The sequence below is a fragment of the Glandiceps talaboti genome, chromosome 6, assembly GCF_964340395.1.
Source record: "Glandiceps talaboti chromosome 6, keGlaTala1.1, whole genome shotgun sequence".
NCBI classification, from domain to species: domain Eukaryota; kingdom Metazoa; phylum Hemichordata; class Enteropneusta; family Spengelidae; genus Glandiceps; species Glandiceps talaboti.
The window spans coordinates 27,026,864-27,043,822 of NC_135554.1; the positions used below are offsets into that span (position 1 = coordinate 27,026,864).

At 37.0% G+C, this 16,959-nt stretch overlaps 1 protein-coding gene across 1 annotated transcript; it reads left to right on the forward strand.

Annotated features, from left to right (window-relative positions):
* Positions 1-2,919: 2,919 nt before the first annotated feature.
* Positions 2,920-16,204, forward strand: LOC144436557 (C-signal-like). Its single transcript, XM_078125375.1, has 5 exons — positions 2,920-3,372; positions 8,437-8,488; positions 9,663-9,856; positions 11,554-11,703; positions 15,823-16,204. The coding sequence occupies exons 1-5, from the start codon at positions 3,232-3,234 to the stop codon at positions 16,045-16,047; spliced, it is 762 nt and encodes a 253-aa protein (XP_077981501.1). The 5' UTR covers positions 2,920-3,231; the 3' UTR covers positions 16,048-16,204.
* The last annotated feature ends 755 nt before the right edge of the window (positions 16,205-16,959 follow it).

Sequence of the window (16,959 nt, forward strand, 5' to 3'; positions counted from 1 at the left end):
TTCAGGGGGGGCCACCAATTTTTATCAAGAAAAATTAGGGGGGGCTAAACAAAAATTTCACTATTTGTTAGGGGGGGCCACAAAAAAACAACCTAACCTGAATGTCAGGATGGACAAGTGCCAGATATGTATATAAAATAAAACTTATAGGCAAAACCCAACACTTGACTGTGCACAATGTCCTACAGAAGTAGCATTTAACATGGATTGATGATAAAACAGTGCACAAACCTATTAAATCACAATATTTGTATTCAGTGAAACAAAAATTGACCAGCGACTCTGCCACTTCTCAAGGTAACTTTCCCATGAAATTGTGTAGGACTTGTTTCATCACAATCACTGTCTGAGATATCAGCCGTGCTTGAAGTTTCAGAGTTATCAGAAAAACAATCATCACTGTCTATAACACCTATTATAGCATTTTCACTTTCAGAGTCACTACTATTTGTATCACTGATGTCTGTAGTTGTAGTTTGAAGTTCATTTGCAGTCACTTTTCTTGACCTAAATTCAGGTGTTCCAAGTATGTGCATTGATATTATGTCTACTTTTTCTCCTTTTAATTTTCTATATTTTGGCAATTTATGCTTGTCTAGATATTTATCTAGCTCTTTTACGTTCAGTTTTTCTAGAGTTCCACTTATGAATAACTGCAACCAGTCATAGTCATTATAATTCTTGTTTTCTCTTTTCTTCTGTACCTCTAACCAATGTCTGGATCTAATGTTTTTCATCCTCTCCAAATTTCTCAAATGTTCAATGTAGTTTTTAACACTGTTCACACTGACAATATATTTCTCAGCAAAAAGAGAAATAGCAGCTTCATCATTTAATTGTTTTGAAACATAGAGCTTTTTTAAGTTAGCTCGTGGTTGGTAGTCATCAACAGTTCAATTTGTGTTTGGTGTTTCAAACACTGTAGTGGAACAGTAACTACACTATTTTTGGCACAACTGGAACTGAGGTTCATTGTGCCTACATGTATGTCATCAAACAGTGTGCATGAGTGTGTAAATCAATGGGACTGATTGATTTGATATTTGGTATGGACATTACTTATAATGTAATCAACTAAACATAAACCTTCTGTAACAGTTCCTACTTTTCAAAGTGTGAGGTGATATTTAATATTCACTTGGTAGAATTATTTTAATTCTGAAATTAAAGTTTGAAGAGATGTTTTCATTCTATCACCATGGTAGGGTTCAAGTATTATATGATAGCTTTTGTGAGTTTGAATTAAACACAAAATTATTCACAGGTGCTGGGTGAGGAATGTATTCATAACAAGCCATGTATTCATAAAAAATATTATTCAACCCTTTGAAGTGATACAGCGCATCAGTTTACTAAAGCCTCTTGAAATATAGTCAAGAAGTGTTTTATATTTTGCGTAGAGATAATATGAATACTATAATATAGGAAGGGTCTTAATATGTATTTCAATCTTAAATAACATGTTTTCCCTTTGCACTGCAATTAAAAATGTTTCTAAAATGTGTAATTTATGAAGTATTTAAATTAATAATAAATGATTGTGTGACCAACCACTGCAAATTAATCCTAAAATTTGAATATGTTCACATGGAAAAAAGTTTCCTCATGGTGCAATTTTGCACTATTTTTTCCAAACCTCTGATAAATAAGTAATATATATATATATATTTACTTGTTCATTTATTTGCTAATTTATGTCAGTGATGGGCTAAAAATCCAAGAAAAAGTGTAGCCAGACCAGTAGTCTATTCTGTCACCCCTCAGTTGTAAGTAGACATCCTGTCAGCCAATTTAACTTATAATAGTCTTTATTTGTGATTTTATGAGTGTCCATGATTCAACAACTTTGTGCACTGGTTCAATTCTGAAGTAAGTATAAATATGGAATAAGTTAATACATGTAGCAACTGCTGGCAAATCTATGTGTTGCTGTATCTGTGTTTCATCTGTGCGTATTTTTGTTAGTGGTTTCAGGGGGGGGCCATGAAATAAAAACAAGAAGTCTTAGGGGGGGCCAGATAATTTATACCAGTTTTTGTAGGGGGGGCCACCAATAAAAATCCCTTGCTTCATTAGAAATCCTCCGGCCTCCCCCTGGAAATTAAAAATGTACACTCCCTAACAGTTAACCATATAGTTCAGTGGACATATGTAGGAATTTGAGAATTAAATGTACGTATGAAATTGAGTAGATAATAATAATAAAATTACAATACTTAACGCTGAACATTGAATATATAACTGAATGAAAACAAAAAGAAAGAAAAAGCTTAAATAAATTAGAAAAACCATTGCAAACAGCGTTAACCAGCTGGCGCATGTGCGTTGGTTCATGGAGGAATAAGGGGACATACCTCCACGGTTGGTTGAAACGCGGCATATAGACGACGGCCAATGATTACAGAAGTGTGATAACCGTACCATGCACTAGTTTGGGATGAACGGTATTTAACAATTCCGAGGGTTTCAAGAATTTATCCGAAACATACGTCAAGCTTACGAGCAAACGTTACATCTGAGAAAATGCAAGACAGTCGTATCACAACACCAGTACATGTACACTGGACATCAACTCTTTCAAAACACTTTTCTTATATATAAACTTTCGAGAACTGCAAACTAGAGCACATCAAATATTGTAAACTCATCACATCACTTCAGTCCATGGCCTGTGCGTCATAACTGCAAGGTGTTTTGCGCAAGTATCAAGCAGAGGAAAACAAAGCTGACTAAAAGACTGTCACGTCTGTGTGATGATAATCCCTTTTTGGATATTTACACATATAAACAGTGTAGAAGGAAAAGCACCGTTACCGTACTGTACCGGAGCAGACGAAATTTCACTGTTCAATACTTCCGGGTTTTTCATTCAATCGTAGTACGCATGTGCAGAATTCTTTAAATAACTTGCAACTACTACTATACTAGTACTACTAGTACTAGTACACAGGGGCGTGTATTATTGCTTAGATTTCCGTTTTCTTAGGAAAATATCATACGAATCTTGCTGCTACAAATGTATCGATCTATAGTACTACGTATACTATAAATATACAGGTAGGAATATATATTCAAAAGGTTGTTATATTTAGTCTGTAGACCTGGAAAACAACAATCTATGCAATATTACACGCCATTGTGTACAGTACATGTACTAGCATGATACGATACGATGAAATTTTATCGAACTTTGCTACTCACATGTCACATAACTCAATCGTGTGAAGAGGCATGGCGTCCTTGTGTACGAAGTCCGTACTAGTGACTGGTTGTAGTCGTGGTATTGGTCTAGAACTGATTAAACAATTTGTCAAACTACCAAATCCACCACAACATGTGTTTGCAACGTGTCGCGCTCCTGAAAATGCTCATGTAAGTGCATCATGTATCAAAACTATCATGAATAGAATAGAAATTAGACATTTTTAGAAAAGAAATAGAATAGAATGTGTAGGGTCTATGATTGGATGAAGGATAGTATGGTATACTAGTAGTGAGATTGGATGAAGGATAGCATGGTATACTAGTAGTGAGATTGGATGAAGGATAGCATGGTATACTAGTAGTGAGATTGGATGAAGGATAGCAATATGGTATACTAGTAGTGAGATTGGATGAAGGATAGCATGGTATACTAGTAGTGAGATTGGATGAAGGATAGCATGGTATACGGTAGTGAGATTGGATGAAGGATAGCATGGTATACTAGTAGTGAGATTGGATGAAGGATAGCATGGTATACTAGTAGTGAGATTGGATGAAGGATAGCATGGTATACTAGTAGTGAGATTGGATGAAGGATAGCAGGGTATACTAGTAGTGAGATTGGATGATGGATAGCATGGTATACTAGTAGTGAGATTGGATGAATGATAGCATGGTATACTAGTAGTGAGATTGGATGAAGGATAGCATGGTATACTGGTAATGAGATTGGATGAAGGATAGCACGGTATACTAGTAGTGAGATTGGATGAAGGATAGCACGGTATACTAGTAGTGAGATTGGATGAAGGATAGCATGGTATACTAGTAGTGAGATTGGATGAATGATAGCATGGTATACTAGTAGTGAGATTGGATGAATGATAGCATGGTATACTAGTAGTGAGATTGGATGAAGGATAGCATGGTATACTAGTAGTGAGATTGGATGAAGGATAGCATGGTATACTAGTAGTGAGATTGGATGAAGGATAGCAGGGTATACTAGTAGTGAGATTGGATGAAGGATAGCATGGTATACTAGTAGTGAGATTGGATGAAGGATAGCATGGTATACTAGTAGTGAGATTGGATGAAGGATAGCATGGTATACTAGTAGTGAGATTGGATGAAGGATAGCACAGTATACTAGTAGTGAGATTGGATGAAGGATAGCATGGTATACTAGTAGTGAGATTGGATGAAGGATAGCGTGGTATACTAGTAGTGAGATTGGATTAAGCATAACATGGTATACTAGTAGTGAGATCGGATGAAGGATAGCGTGGTATACTAGTAGTGAGATTGGATGAAGGATAGCAGGGTATACTAGTAGTGAGATTGGATGAAGGATAGCATGGTATACTAGTAGTGAGATTGGATGAAGGATAGCATGGTATACTAGTAGTGAGATTGGATGAAGGATAGCATGGTATACTAGTAGTGAGATTGGATGAAGGATAGCATGGTATACTAGTAGTGAGATTGGATGAAGGATAGCATGGTATACTAGTAGTGAGATTGGATGAAGGATAGCATGGTATACTAGTAGTGAGATTGGATGAAGGATAGCAGGGTATACTAGTAGTGAGATTGGATGAAGGATAGCAGGGTATACTAGTAGTGAGATTGGATGAAGGATAGCAGGGTATACTAGTAGTGAGATTGGATGAAGGATAGCACGGTATACTAGTAGTGAGATTGGATGAAGGATAGCATGGTATACTAGTAGTGAGATTGGATGAAGGATAGCATGGTATACTAGTAGTGAGATTGGATGAAGGATAGCACGGTATACTAGTAGTGAGATTGGATGAAGGATAGCATGGTATACTAGTAGTGAGATTGGATGAAGGATAGCACGGTATACTAGTAGTGAGATTGGATGAATGATATCATGGTATACTAGTAGTGAGATTGGATGAAGGATAGCATGGTATACTAGTAGTGAGATTGGATGAAGGATAGCATGGTATACTAGTAGTGAGATTGGATGAATGATAGCACGGTATACTAGTAGTGACATTGGATGAAGGATAGCATGGTATACTAGTAGTGACATTGGATGAAGGATAGCACGGTATACTAGTAGTGAGATTGGATGAAGGATAGCACGGTATACTAGTAGTGAGATTGGATGAAGGATAGCACGGTATACTAGTAGTGAGATTGGATGAATGATATCATGGTATACTAGTAGTGAGATTGGATGAAGGATAGCATGGTATACTAGTAGTGAGATTGGATGAAGGATAGCACGGTATACTAGTAGTGAGATTGGATGAAGGATAGCACGGTATACTAGTAGTGAGATTGGATGAAGGATAGCGTGGTATACTAGTAGTGAGATTGGATGAAGGATAGCACGGTATACTAGTAGTGAGATTGGATGAAGGATAGCACGGTATACTAGTAGTGAGATTGGATGAAGGATAGCACGGTATACTAGTAGTGAGATTGGATGAAGGATAGCACGGTATACTAGTAGTGAGATTGGATGAAGGATAGCACGGTATACTAGTAGTGAGATTGGATGAAGGATAGCATGGTATACTAGTAGTGAGATTGGATGAAGGATAGCATGGTATACTAGTAGTGAGATTGGATGAAGGATAGCATGGTATACTAGTAGTGAGATTGGATGAAGGATAGCAGGGTATACTAGTAGTGAGATTGGATGAAGGATAGCACGGTATACTAGTAGTGAGATTGGATGAAGGATAGCACGGTATACTAGTAGTGAGATTGGATGAAGGATAGCATGGTATACTAGTAGTGAGATTGGATTAAGGATAGCATGGTATACTAGTAGTGAGATTGGATGAAGGATAGCATGGTATACTGGTAGCGAGATTGGATGAAGGATAGCATGGTATACTAGTAGCGAGATTGGATGAAGGATAGCATGGTATACTAGTAGTGAGATTGGATGAATGATAGCAGGGTATACTAGTAGTGAGATTGGATGAAGGAATATAGCACGGTATACTAGTAGTGAGATTGGATGAAGGATAGCATGGTATACTAGTAGTGAGATTGGATGAAGGATAGCATGGTATACTAGTAGTGAGATTGGATGAAGGATAGCATGGTATACTAGTAGTGAGATTGGATGAAGGATAGCATGGTATACTAGTAGTGAGATTGGATGAAGGATAGCATGGTATACTAGTAGTGAGATTGGATGAAGGATAGCGTGGTATACTAGTAGTGAGATTGGATGAAGGATAGCACGGTATACTAGTAGTGAGATTGGATGAAGGATAGCACGGTATACTAGTAGTGAGATTGGATGAAGGATAGCACGGTATACTAGTAGTGAGATTGGATGAAGGATAGCATGGTATACTAGTAGTGAGATTGGATGAAGGATAGCATGGTATACTGGTAGCGAGATTGGATGAAGGATAGCATGGTATACTAGTAGCGAGATTGGATGAAGGATAGCATGGTATACTAGTAGTGAGATTGGATGAATGATAGCAGGGTATACTAGTAGTGAGATTGGATGAAGGAATATAGCACGGTATACTAGTAGTGAGATTGGATGAAGGATAGCATGGTATACTAGTAGTGAGATTGGATGAAGGATAGCATGGTATACTAGTAGTGAGATTGGATGAAGGATAGCATGGTATACTAGTAGTGAGATTGGATGAAGGATAGCATGGTATACTAGTAGTGAGATTGGATGAAGGATAGCATGGTATACTAGTAGTGAGATTGGATGAAGGATAGCATGGTATACTAGTAGTGAGATTGGATGAAGGATAGCATGGTATACTAGTAGTGAGATTGGATGAAGGATAGCAGGGTATACTAGTAGTGAGATTGGATGAAGGATAGCATGGTATACTGGTAGTGAGATTGGATGAAGGATAGCATGGTATACTAGTAGTGAGATTGGATGAAGGATAGCAGGGTATACTAGTAGTGAGATTGGATGAAGGATAGCATGGTATACTGGTAGTGAGATTGGATGAAGGATAGCATGGTATACTAGTAGTGAGATTGGATGAAGGATAGCAGGGTATACTAGTAGTGAGATTGGATGAAGGATATCATGGTATACTAGTAGTGAGATTGGATGAAGGATAGCATGGTATACTAGTAGTGAGATTGGATGAATGATAGCAGGGTATACTAGTAGTGAGATTGGATGAAGGATAGCATGGTATACTAGTAGTGAGATTGGATGAATGATAGCATGGTATACTGGTAGTGAGATTGGATGAAGGATAGCATGGTATACTAGTAGTGAGATTGGATGAAGGAATATAGCACGGTATACTAGTAGTGAGATTGGATGAAGGAATATAGCACGGTATACTAGTAGTGAGATTGGATGAAGGATAGCATGGTATACTAGTAGTGAGATTGGATGAATGATAGCACAGTATACTAGTAGTGAGATTGGATGAAGGATAGCACGGTATACTAGTAGTGAGATTGGATGAAGGATAGCACGGTATACTAGTAGTGAGATTGGATGAAGGAATATAGCACGGTATACTAGTAGTGAGATTGGATGAATGATAGCACGGTATACTAGTAGTGAGATTGGATGAAGGATAGCATGGTATACTAGTAGTGAGATTGGATGAAGGATAGCATGGTATACTAGTAGTGAGATTGGATGAAGGATAGCACGGTATACTAGTAGTGAGATTGGATGAAGGATAGCACGGTATACTAGTAGTGAGATTGGATGAAGGATAGCATGGTATACTAGTAGTGAGATTGGATGAAGGATAGCACGGTATACTAGTAGTGAGATTGGATGAAGGATAGCATGGTATACTAGTAGTGAGATTGGATGAAGGATAGCATGGTATACTAGTAGTGAGATTGGACAAAGGTTAGCATGGTATACTAGTAGTGAGATTGGATGAAGGATAGCATGGTATACTAGTAGTGAGATTGGATGAAGGATAGTATGGTATACTAGTAGTGAGATTGGATGAAGGATAGCAGGGTATACACTGAGCATATAAAACATTACATAAACTTATAAAGACTTTATTTGTATGACATAAGGTGAAAAAGTTTATATGAATATTCAAAAAATACCATCATCCGTGTTTGCTGTGGCACCTTTCATGCAAACACCAAGACAGTGTTTTTTGAATATTCGTAAATACCTTATAACATCATCATGTCTGGTTCTCATTTTTTAACTGTAAAAAGGAAATGATTAAAACAGATTCATGATAAATGATTTTAATTTGACAGGAACTGAAGAGTATAGCTGAAGCTAACCCATCAGTTCAAGTACTCCGACTTGGTAAGTATGTCTTTGCTAAATACAGTGACTTTATTGGTAGATGTGTGTTAACCTGTGCAATATTTAGATTCGATAAGTAAATGTACATTTAATCTTTGCAGTACATTGATTTGGTAAGTGAATATATTAAACTTTGCACTACTTTGATTTGGTAAGTGAATGGTGATCTTCGCATTTGTCTTTTGAACACCAAATCTTAGTTTGCAATACTTGATCCCTTGTCCACAGACGACCAATTCTTGTGATGGGCTACCATAATTTATAGCTTATAGCTATCACTGGTTGTGATGGGGCTATCATAATTTATAGCTTATAGCTATCACTGGTTACGTGATGATTTAGAAGATGGGAGATTTATGCACATGAAAGTTACTTAAAGTATAATAATTTGGTTTTACACAAAAAATACAAGTTGAGGAAAAATGGGATTAATCCTGTGTATTCCTGGTTTTTTCCCAACTTACAGTTTTTGTTAAAATACAAACAAATACCCCTCTGGTAGAAAGAAACATATTTACAATAAAGGTCTAAGGAATACACAGGATTAATCCCATTTTTCCGTCTTCTTTTATCAGTCAGGGGAATATGGAACAACTGGTCAACCACTGTGACTACCAAAGATAAGAGTTAATTTCTAGCCCTGTTTAAGATATCAAGCCTTATTAATGATATTGATAATAAAGTTGGTATTTATATGCTTTCCCATTTTATGCTCAGTGCCTTACAATTATTACCCCTGGTCCGGATCTATAGCAGCACAATGGCCCTTTATACTTCCTCAACTCCCTGGAGAGCATACAATCCATTGCAGCCTTTATAAGTGCATAGGATTAAAACATTCACATTCCAACCTCTATCCTACCAGGTCCCCAATTATACAGCTGGGTTGACTGAGGCACAGTTGTGGTTCAACTCTTACTCAAGGACTTTAGCCACTCAGAAACAAACGACAGTGATGGGCTCAAACCTGCAACCTGCAGCTTCCAGGCCAACCACTCTAACCATTCACTCATCATTACCCCACTTTTTTACTTCAGTAAGAACAGCGAGACCAGTATAACCAGTTTGAAACTAATGAACATTCACTACATCACTGGTCAATAATGCAGATTTTGTTAAAGTTATATTAAACTAAAAATTCAGTAAAAGTTAGCAAAACAACTTTCCATTTCAGATGTGGATGACCGTGATAGTATAAATGATGCCGCCAGTAAAGTGGAACAAGTGCTTGGTGAAAATGGACTGACTTTACTGATAAACAATGCCGGGATACTTTTAAATAAAGATCAAACAATAGAGGAGGTGGATCCTGATAATATGATCAAGGTGTATAGAGTTAATACTGTAGGATCATTACTGGTTATAAAGGTATACTATCTATGTAATTTGTAAGTTGTGTAACATATGAAAAGTTGGCGCAGAAGCAAAATTCTTTTGAAATGACCCTTGACACTGAGTCTGGTGCTAGCATCAGATTCAGAAACATGTTGATATCACTCTGGTTGATGATCTTTGACACTGAGTCTGGTGCTAGCATTAGATTCAGCATCAGATACAAAAATCATCAGATTCAGAAACAGGTTGATATGATCTTTGACACTGATTCTGGTGCTAGCATTAGTTTGATTATCACATTAACACGTGCAAATCTACACCTGTTAGAGTCTGAACATTCGTCTGTGCAGCCTGTCTGTGCATATTTATCGTGCATTCACGTTGAAATCCTACTTTGGTCTAGATATTCATAGAATTTGATGCTTTTATAGTGTTTGAATCTTTAAATACAACATGACAAACAATATTATGAATAAGGCTCTCTGAGAAGTGGAAATTCCAGCAAATGTTTAGAAAGAATTACAACATTTTTATCGATTGATCACAGAGTGCATTTTGACTTATCCAAGTGACATTTTCGACATAAAAAAATATATAAATAAAGTGAAATATCCTTTGATGAAAAACATGTTTACACATAAAAAAGCAAAAAGAAAATCACATGGGATGAAATTTATATCTGGAAAATACATGGGCCAATTGTGTTTATTATTTTTAGAACATGGCATAGAAATTGTAACTCCTAGCTGATCAATGATGACTAAAATGAATTATCAAAAATAAAAATTGCCTTGGAAGTTTGACTCATTTTATTTTATCGACAAATTTAAAGACTGGTCAAATTTCGTGAATTTTCATAAAGTTATTAACTGTGCAGTAATTTTTAGCAAGATACCTTTTGATAGCATTTTACTTGTATACGGACGGAAAACGAGCCAATCAAACCTATAGTTGTCGAGAGTACGTAGCACTAAATTTCTAAACACAAACAAGGTTACATGTTCAGAGATATAGTTGAATATCATTGCATGGACAGATTTTATGTTGCTTCATTGGATTAGAATTTAATAACAAATCGAATGATGTATGTGACATGCTTAGCGCCTTTCTCTTAGCCCAGGCTGTTATGACGGGTATGTTTTCATCACGGAAGTGGTGAAACTGAGAAATCTGAAAACGAACATCGACCAAACAAAATGGTATTATGAAAAATCTCAGATAAAACTATGTTTTTTGAAGGTAAAACATGCGAGTAGGTAACTTGTAGGTTGTACTGTGACTTTGGATCATTGTACATGTACCATTCTAAAAATAACACTGTATTGTTATGTAGATAGCATCTCATAGGAACGCATGAAATAGCGTGCCATTTGACGTGATTTAACTCTGACCGTATGCAAATGAGATCGAATGTCCAGACTGTAAAACATGTTGATATCACTCTGGTTGATGATCTTTGACACTGATTCTGGTGCTAGCATTAGATTCAGCATCAGATACAGAAGATAGATTCAGAAACATGTCGATATGACCTTTGACACTGATTTTGGTGCTAGCATTAGTTTCATTATCACTTGTGCAAATCTTCACCTGTGTGACATCAAACAGGACAGAAAAAAAAACCTAAATCACCCCAGTACTACCAAACTTTTTTTCAGATATACATTTTACAGCCTGCCTCTGTGATCTTGCAAAGATGATTTTGAATGACTTATTACTTATCTTTATAGAGGTTTCTGCCATTGCTGAGAAGTGCTAGTTCTTTAGTACACAGTGATGAAATGAGTGTTTCCCGTGCTGCTATAATGAATATGTCAAGCATAATGTCTTCACTTGGTGAGACTAGAAGTAGCAGGGGATACAGTTACAGGTGTTCAAAGGTATGTGAGAGCCAAACAGCTTATCTGTGAACTAAATCCTGTGTGTGTCATATTATGTTATCGTCCACCTGACACCAGTGCTGCTAGTTTCCTTGACGTAATCACAAATATCCTTGAGAAATGTAGTCTAGAATTTCACTCCGTTTTTGTTCTAGGTGATTTCAATTTTCCTGGTATTTCATGGGGAGATACATCAACATCAAAGAACCATGAATTATGTAACATATCGGACAGTTTCTCTCACCCAAATTGTGAATCAATCTGTCCACAGGAAGGGCAATTTACTGGACTTAGTATTCACCAGTGAATCGGATCGCTGCTCAGAAACTACCGTGATTTTTGATATCTTTGACAGTGACCACGCAGTTATTGAGTTCAGTTTCCACACCAGCGTCACTAGGCTACGAAAATGTGCCCATCAGTTTTTAATTTCAAAAAGGCAGACTTTATGGCCTCCGCTGCTACATGAATAAGATTCCCTTTCATACTCCCTTATTAGATCCCGACATTAATACCAATTGGCAAAGTTGGAAGGATTTGGTATTCATTGCTGCAAATCAGTTTATTCCATCATCGATTATTAAAGATATAAATGCACCTGCATGGGTTGATAAGGATATCAGACACCTTAGCAACAAAGTGCAAATTGACAGACGGACGGCAAAACGCCGTGACACTACTTCGACCTGGTCGAAGTTTGGTAATCTTAGAAACAAATTAAAAAATATGTGCACCTTCAAATACAATCAATATCTAGATGCTCTAAGTGATACTATTTTGGAAAATCCTAAGAGATTTTGGAGCTTTTTTAAATGCAAACCAAAATCAAAGAGTGTATCGGGTTTTGTCTTCTGTGGCGGTAAATCTGCTTCTGACGTGGCTTCAAAAGCTAGTCTGTTTAACGATTACTTTCGTACTATTTTTACATCTCAACCCCTGACTCGTAGTTTTCCCGATGTTGAAGTTACTCAACATCAGCATCTGGGAAATGTGAATATTGATGTAAATGAGGTTGTCAAAACTTTGAGAAATTTAAATATAAATAAGGCTTGTGGACCAGATGTTCTACCTGCAGTATTCTGAAAGAATGTGCTAATGAGTTAGCCCCATCCCTTTGTTCTCTGTTTAACAAATCCATACAGTCTGGCAAATTGCCTGACGAATGGTTGTCGGCGAACGTAATACCTGTTCACAAAAAGTCTGATAAGGCCAATGTGAAAAATTATAGGCCAATTTCTTTACTCTGTCTTTTTAGTAAGGTGTTGGAAAGATGCATAATCAATTCTATTTATCATGATTATATAAAACCTCTTATTCATGATGTACAACACAGTTTTTTGAAGGGTCGATCAACAACAACCCAGTTAGCACAAGTGTTTCATGAAATTGGCAAATTTTTGGATCATGCTGGTCAAGTCGATGTCGTATATCTCAACTTTTCAAAAGCATTCGACTCTGTGCCTCATGATCTTCTCCTGCATAAATTACAAATGTACGGTTTCCATGGTAAACTGCTAAATTGGTTTGCATCTTATAATACATAATCGTTATCAAAGAGTTGTTGTCAACGGTGCCAAGTCTGATTGGACTACTGTTACATCTGGGGTGCCCCAGGGTTCTATTTTGGGACCGTTGCTCTTTCTGTTTTATATCAAAGACTTACCTAACTATGTAAGTCCTAAGTCAGAGTGTGCCCTCTTTGCTGATGATGCAAAATGTCTTAAGGAAATTACTAAAGAGGAAGATTGTTTAGATTTGCAACGTGACATCGATAATTTGATGCTTTGGAGTTTAAAATGGGGCATGAAATTCAACATCTCTAAATGCAAGTTACTCACCATTACAAGGAAACGTAAGCCCATTGTTTTTAATTATTCTGTGTCTGAAGTCCCCATTGAGAGGGTCCATAGTATGTGTGACCTGGGGGTGGAAGTGACAGACAATCTATCGTGGGATCAACATGTAAATAAGGTGGTAAAAAAAGCAAATAGCATGTTGGGCCTGATCAAGAGAACATGCGGTCAATCGTGCTTGGTACAAACTAAGCGTAATTTGTACATCTCTTGGTTAGAACTAATTGAGATTACTCGATCTTGGTCTGTTTGTACAAAAAAATCAATGATTCAATTGGAGGGTGTCCAAAGACGAGCTACTGAATACATTCTTGGTTACAATCAATGTAAAGGGGCTGATTATAAAGATTGTCTTGTTTCCTTAAACCTCCTTCCTGTTAGCTACAGAAGAGCGATGTCTGATTGTGTACTGGTATTCTTTTGAAATGTATAAATAACGATTACGATCTTAATATTGATAAATATGTACATTTCAATTCAGACGATGAGATCTTACTGAAAATGCCACAATTTCGCAGTGAAGCATTCTGACAGTCATTTTTTAACAGAATATTTTATACATGGAACGCCTGTCCAGTCAAATCGGACTTGTCGTTTTCAGTAAGTGTAAACTCATATAAAAACGATCTCCGTATATTTTGTATTTACTGTTTTTAATATGTTCTTGTTTGTTTATGCCATTTGATGTATGTGGAGGGTTGCTCTTATATAGGTGCTTGCCACCTGTGCAACTTTTTCCCCTGACTTATTATCGAAGTTTAATAAATAAAAAAAAATTTAAAAAAAAGGATTGAAATCTTTGATTCATAGTATAGATACATGATATGCAATATGTGGACAATCAATATGCGTGGATTTTAACTAAAAGTAATACACATAATGGTCATGAATATTCATTTTTTCTGACTTGCTGACTTCACGAGGCAGTGTGGCCCACGGGTAAAATCCCCAAATGTGGCAGAAGCAAATGTGTTTCTGTGAAATCGTGTGCAAAAGTGTAGATGATTTTAAATCTGGAAATGACTCTACAGAACCCCTAAGGCCCTAAAATTATGAAAATGTTCTATAAGATTATGGGATTATGAACATGTCCCCCTAAGATTATGATAATGTCTTTATTTCCTTGAGTGGAGTCCCCATATATTTCATTACAACAAAACATCAATATGTCTGCAAAGTGTTAACCCTCTACATTGCAAAGTCTCTGCTAAATGTTAACCCTCTACAATGCACAGTCTCTGCAACAAGTTAACCCTCCACAATGTAAAGTCACTGCTAAGTGTTAACCCTCTACAATGCAGTCTCTGCAGTGTTAACCCTCTACAATGCACACTCTATAAAGTGTTAACCCTCTACAATGCAAAGTCTCCGCGAGGTATTAACCCTTGCTCTACATGCAGTCTCTGCCAAGTGTTAACCCTCTACAATGCAGTCTCTGCAAAGTATTAACCCTCTACAATGCAGTCTCTGCAGTTAACCCACTACAATGCAGTCTCTACAAACTGTTAACCCTCAACTATGCAGTCTGGGCAGTGTTAACCCTCTACAATGCACACTCTATAAAGTGTTAACCCTCTACAATGCAAAGTCTCCGCGAGGTATTAACCCTTGCTCTACATGCAGTCTCTGCCAAGTGTTAACCCTCTACAATGCAGTCTCTGCAAAGTATTAACCCTCTACAATGCAGTCTCTGCAGTTAACCCACTACAATGCAGTCTCTACAAACTGTTAACCCTCAACTATGCAGTCTGGGCAGTGTTAACCCTCTACAATGCACAGTCTCTGCAGTGTTAACCCTCTACAATGCAAAGTCTCTGCAGTGTTAACCCTCTACAATGCAGTCTCTGCAGTGTTAACCCTCTACAATGCAGTCTCTGCAGTGTTAACCCTCTACAATGCAGTCTCTGCCAAGTGTTAACCCTCTACAATGCAATCTCTACAAACTGTTAACCCTCTACAATGCAGTCTCTACAAACTGTTAACCCTCAACAATGCAGTCTGGGCAGTGTTAACCCTCTACAATGCACAGTCTCTGCAAATTGTTAACCCTCTACAGTGCAAAGTCTCTGCAGTGTTAACCCTCCCCAATGCACAGTCTCTGTTGTGGTAACCACAGTCTCTGCAGTGTTAACCCTCTACAATGCACAGTCTCTGCAAAGTGTTAACCCTCTACAATGCAAAATCATACAGACTCATTACAGCGTAAACTAAACATATGGTATAAATGAGCTTTCATCTTTCTATGCATTTCATTTGTACTTTTCAGGTGGCACTGAACATGATGACTTTGAACTTGAGTATGGAGCTTGCAGCTGACAAAATCTTAGCAATATCATTACACCCTGGATATGTAAGAACTGACATGACAGGACCAGATGCTTGGATTGATACTAAAGAATGTGTGGAAGGCCTGATGACTGTCATGGCAACTAGAACAAAGGAACACAATGGTTATCACTATGACTACAAGGGAAAGTTAATTCCATGGTAATTAAAGGTGGACCTTTAAGGAGTGAGGATTTCGGTTTTAGAATATGCAGTCTTATTTAATTCAATAATGAGTCTAAAATTAGGTCATTAATGAATGGATTTTAGTGAATTGAAATTAAGTAATGTCACAGGCGTGTGTAACTTGCAAATGTAATAAAAGCCACTGAATTATTAAAATTACTTGTGTCTGCTTCCTTTATAGTGTGTAGATGTCCTTTTGTGTTTTCATTTTGTGATTTACCGTAACATATTCCTTTGTTGTGTTTTTAAAATATTCATTTCAATTTCTATGTACATCCATCACGTCACCTGGACTCATCTGCTAACTTCTCTTCGTCCAATAACATCCATCTCCACATTCTAACATCCATTTACTCCCTTCCTTCTACATATCGTTCATCACATGATCTTTCCTTTAAAAGTATGCACGGCAGGCTAATTAGTGCAGAAGTGCAGAAGTGGTCAGTAAGGCTACACAAGAGTAGTGCTACTTTTGTGTGTATAATTAGTTAATACTTTATCTCTGTCTCCAGTTATTTGTCCTTTTTAAAGGTATATTAGTTGCAATGGGGACTATTTTTTTGGGTATTTTCTTTCATTTAAAAATACGTTATAACTAAACTGTAAATGGTCCAATCCCTCTAATTAGAAGATTTACCTGTCTACTAGTCGTCAATATCACTCCAAAGTGACATACGGGAGCTGTAATAGAACATGCGCAGTCTACTTTTGTATCGTACTGACCTCAAAGGTCGTTTTAAAGGTCGATGTATTCTTGCGCGGCTTTTGAATGTTTACAATTATAAAAGCAACGTTGTTAATATTCTTTAATCAATATTTTATACATTTATGGAAGGTAATGGCTTTGAACACAAGGTCATTCTACATGCTTTGCCATGTGTAAAAGTAAAAT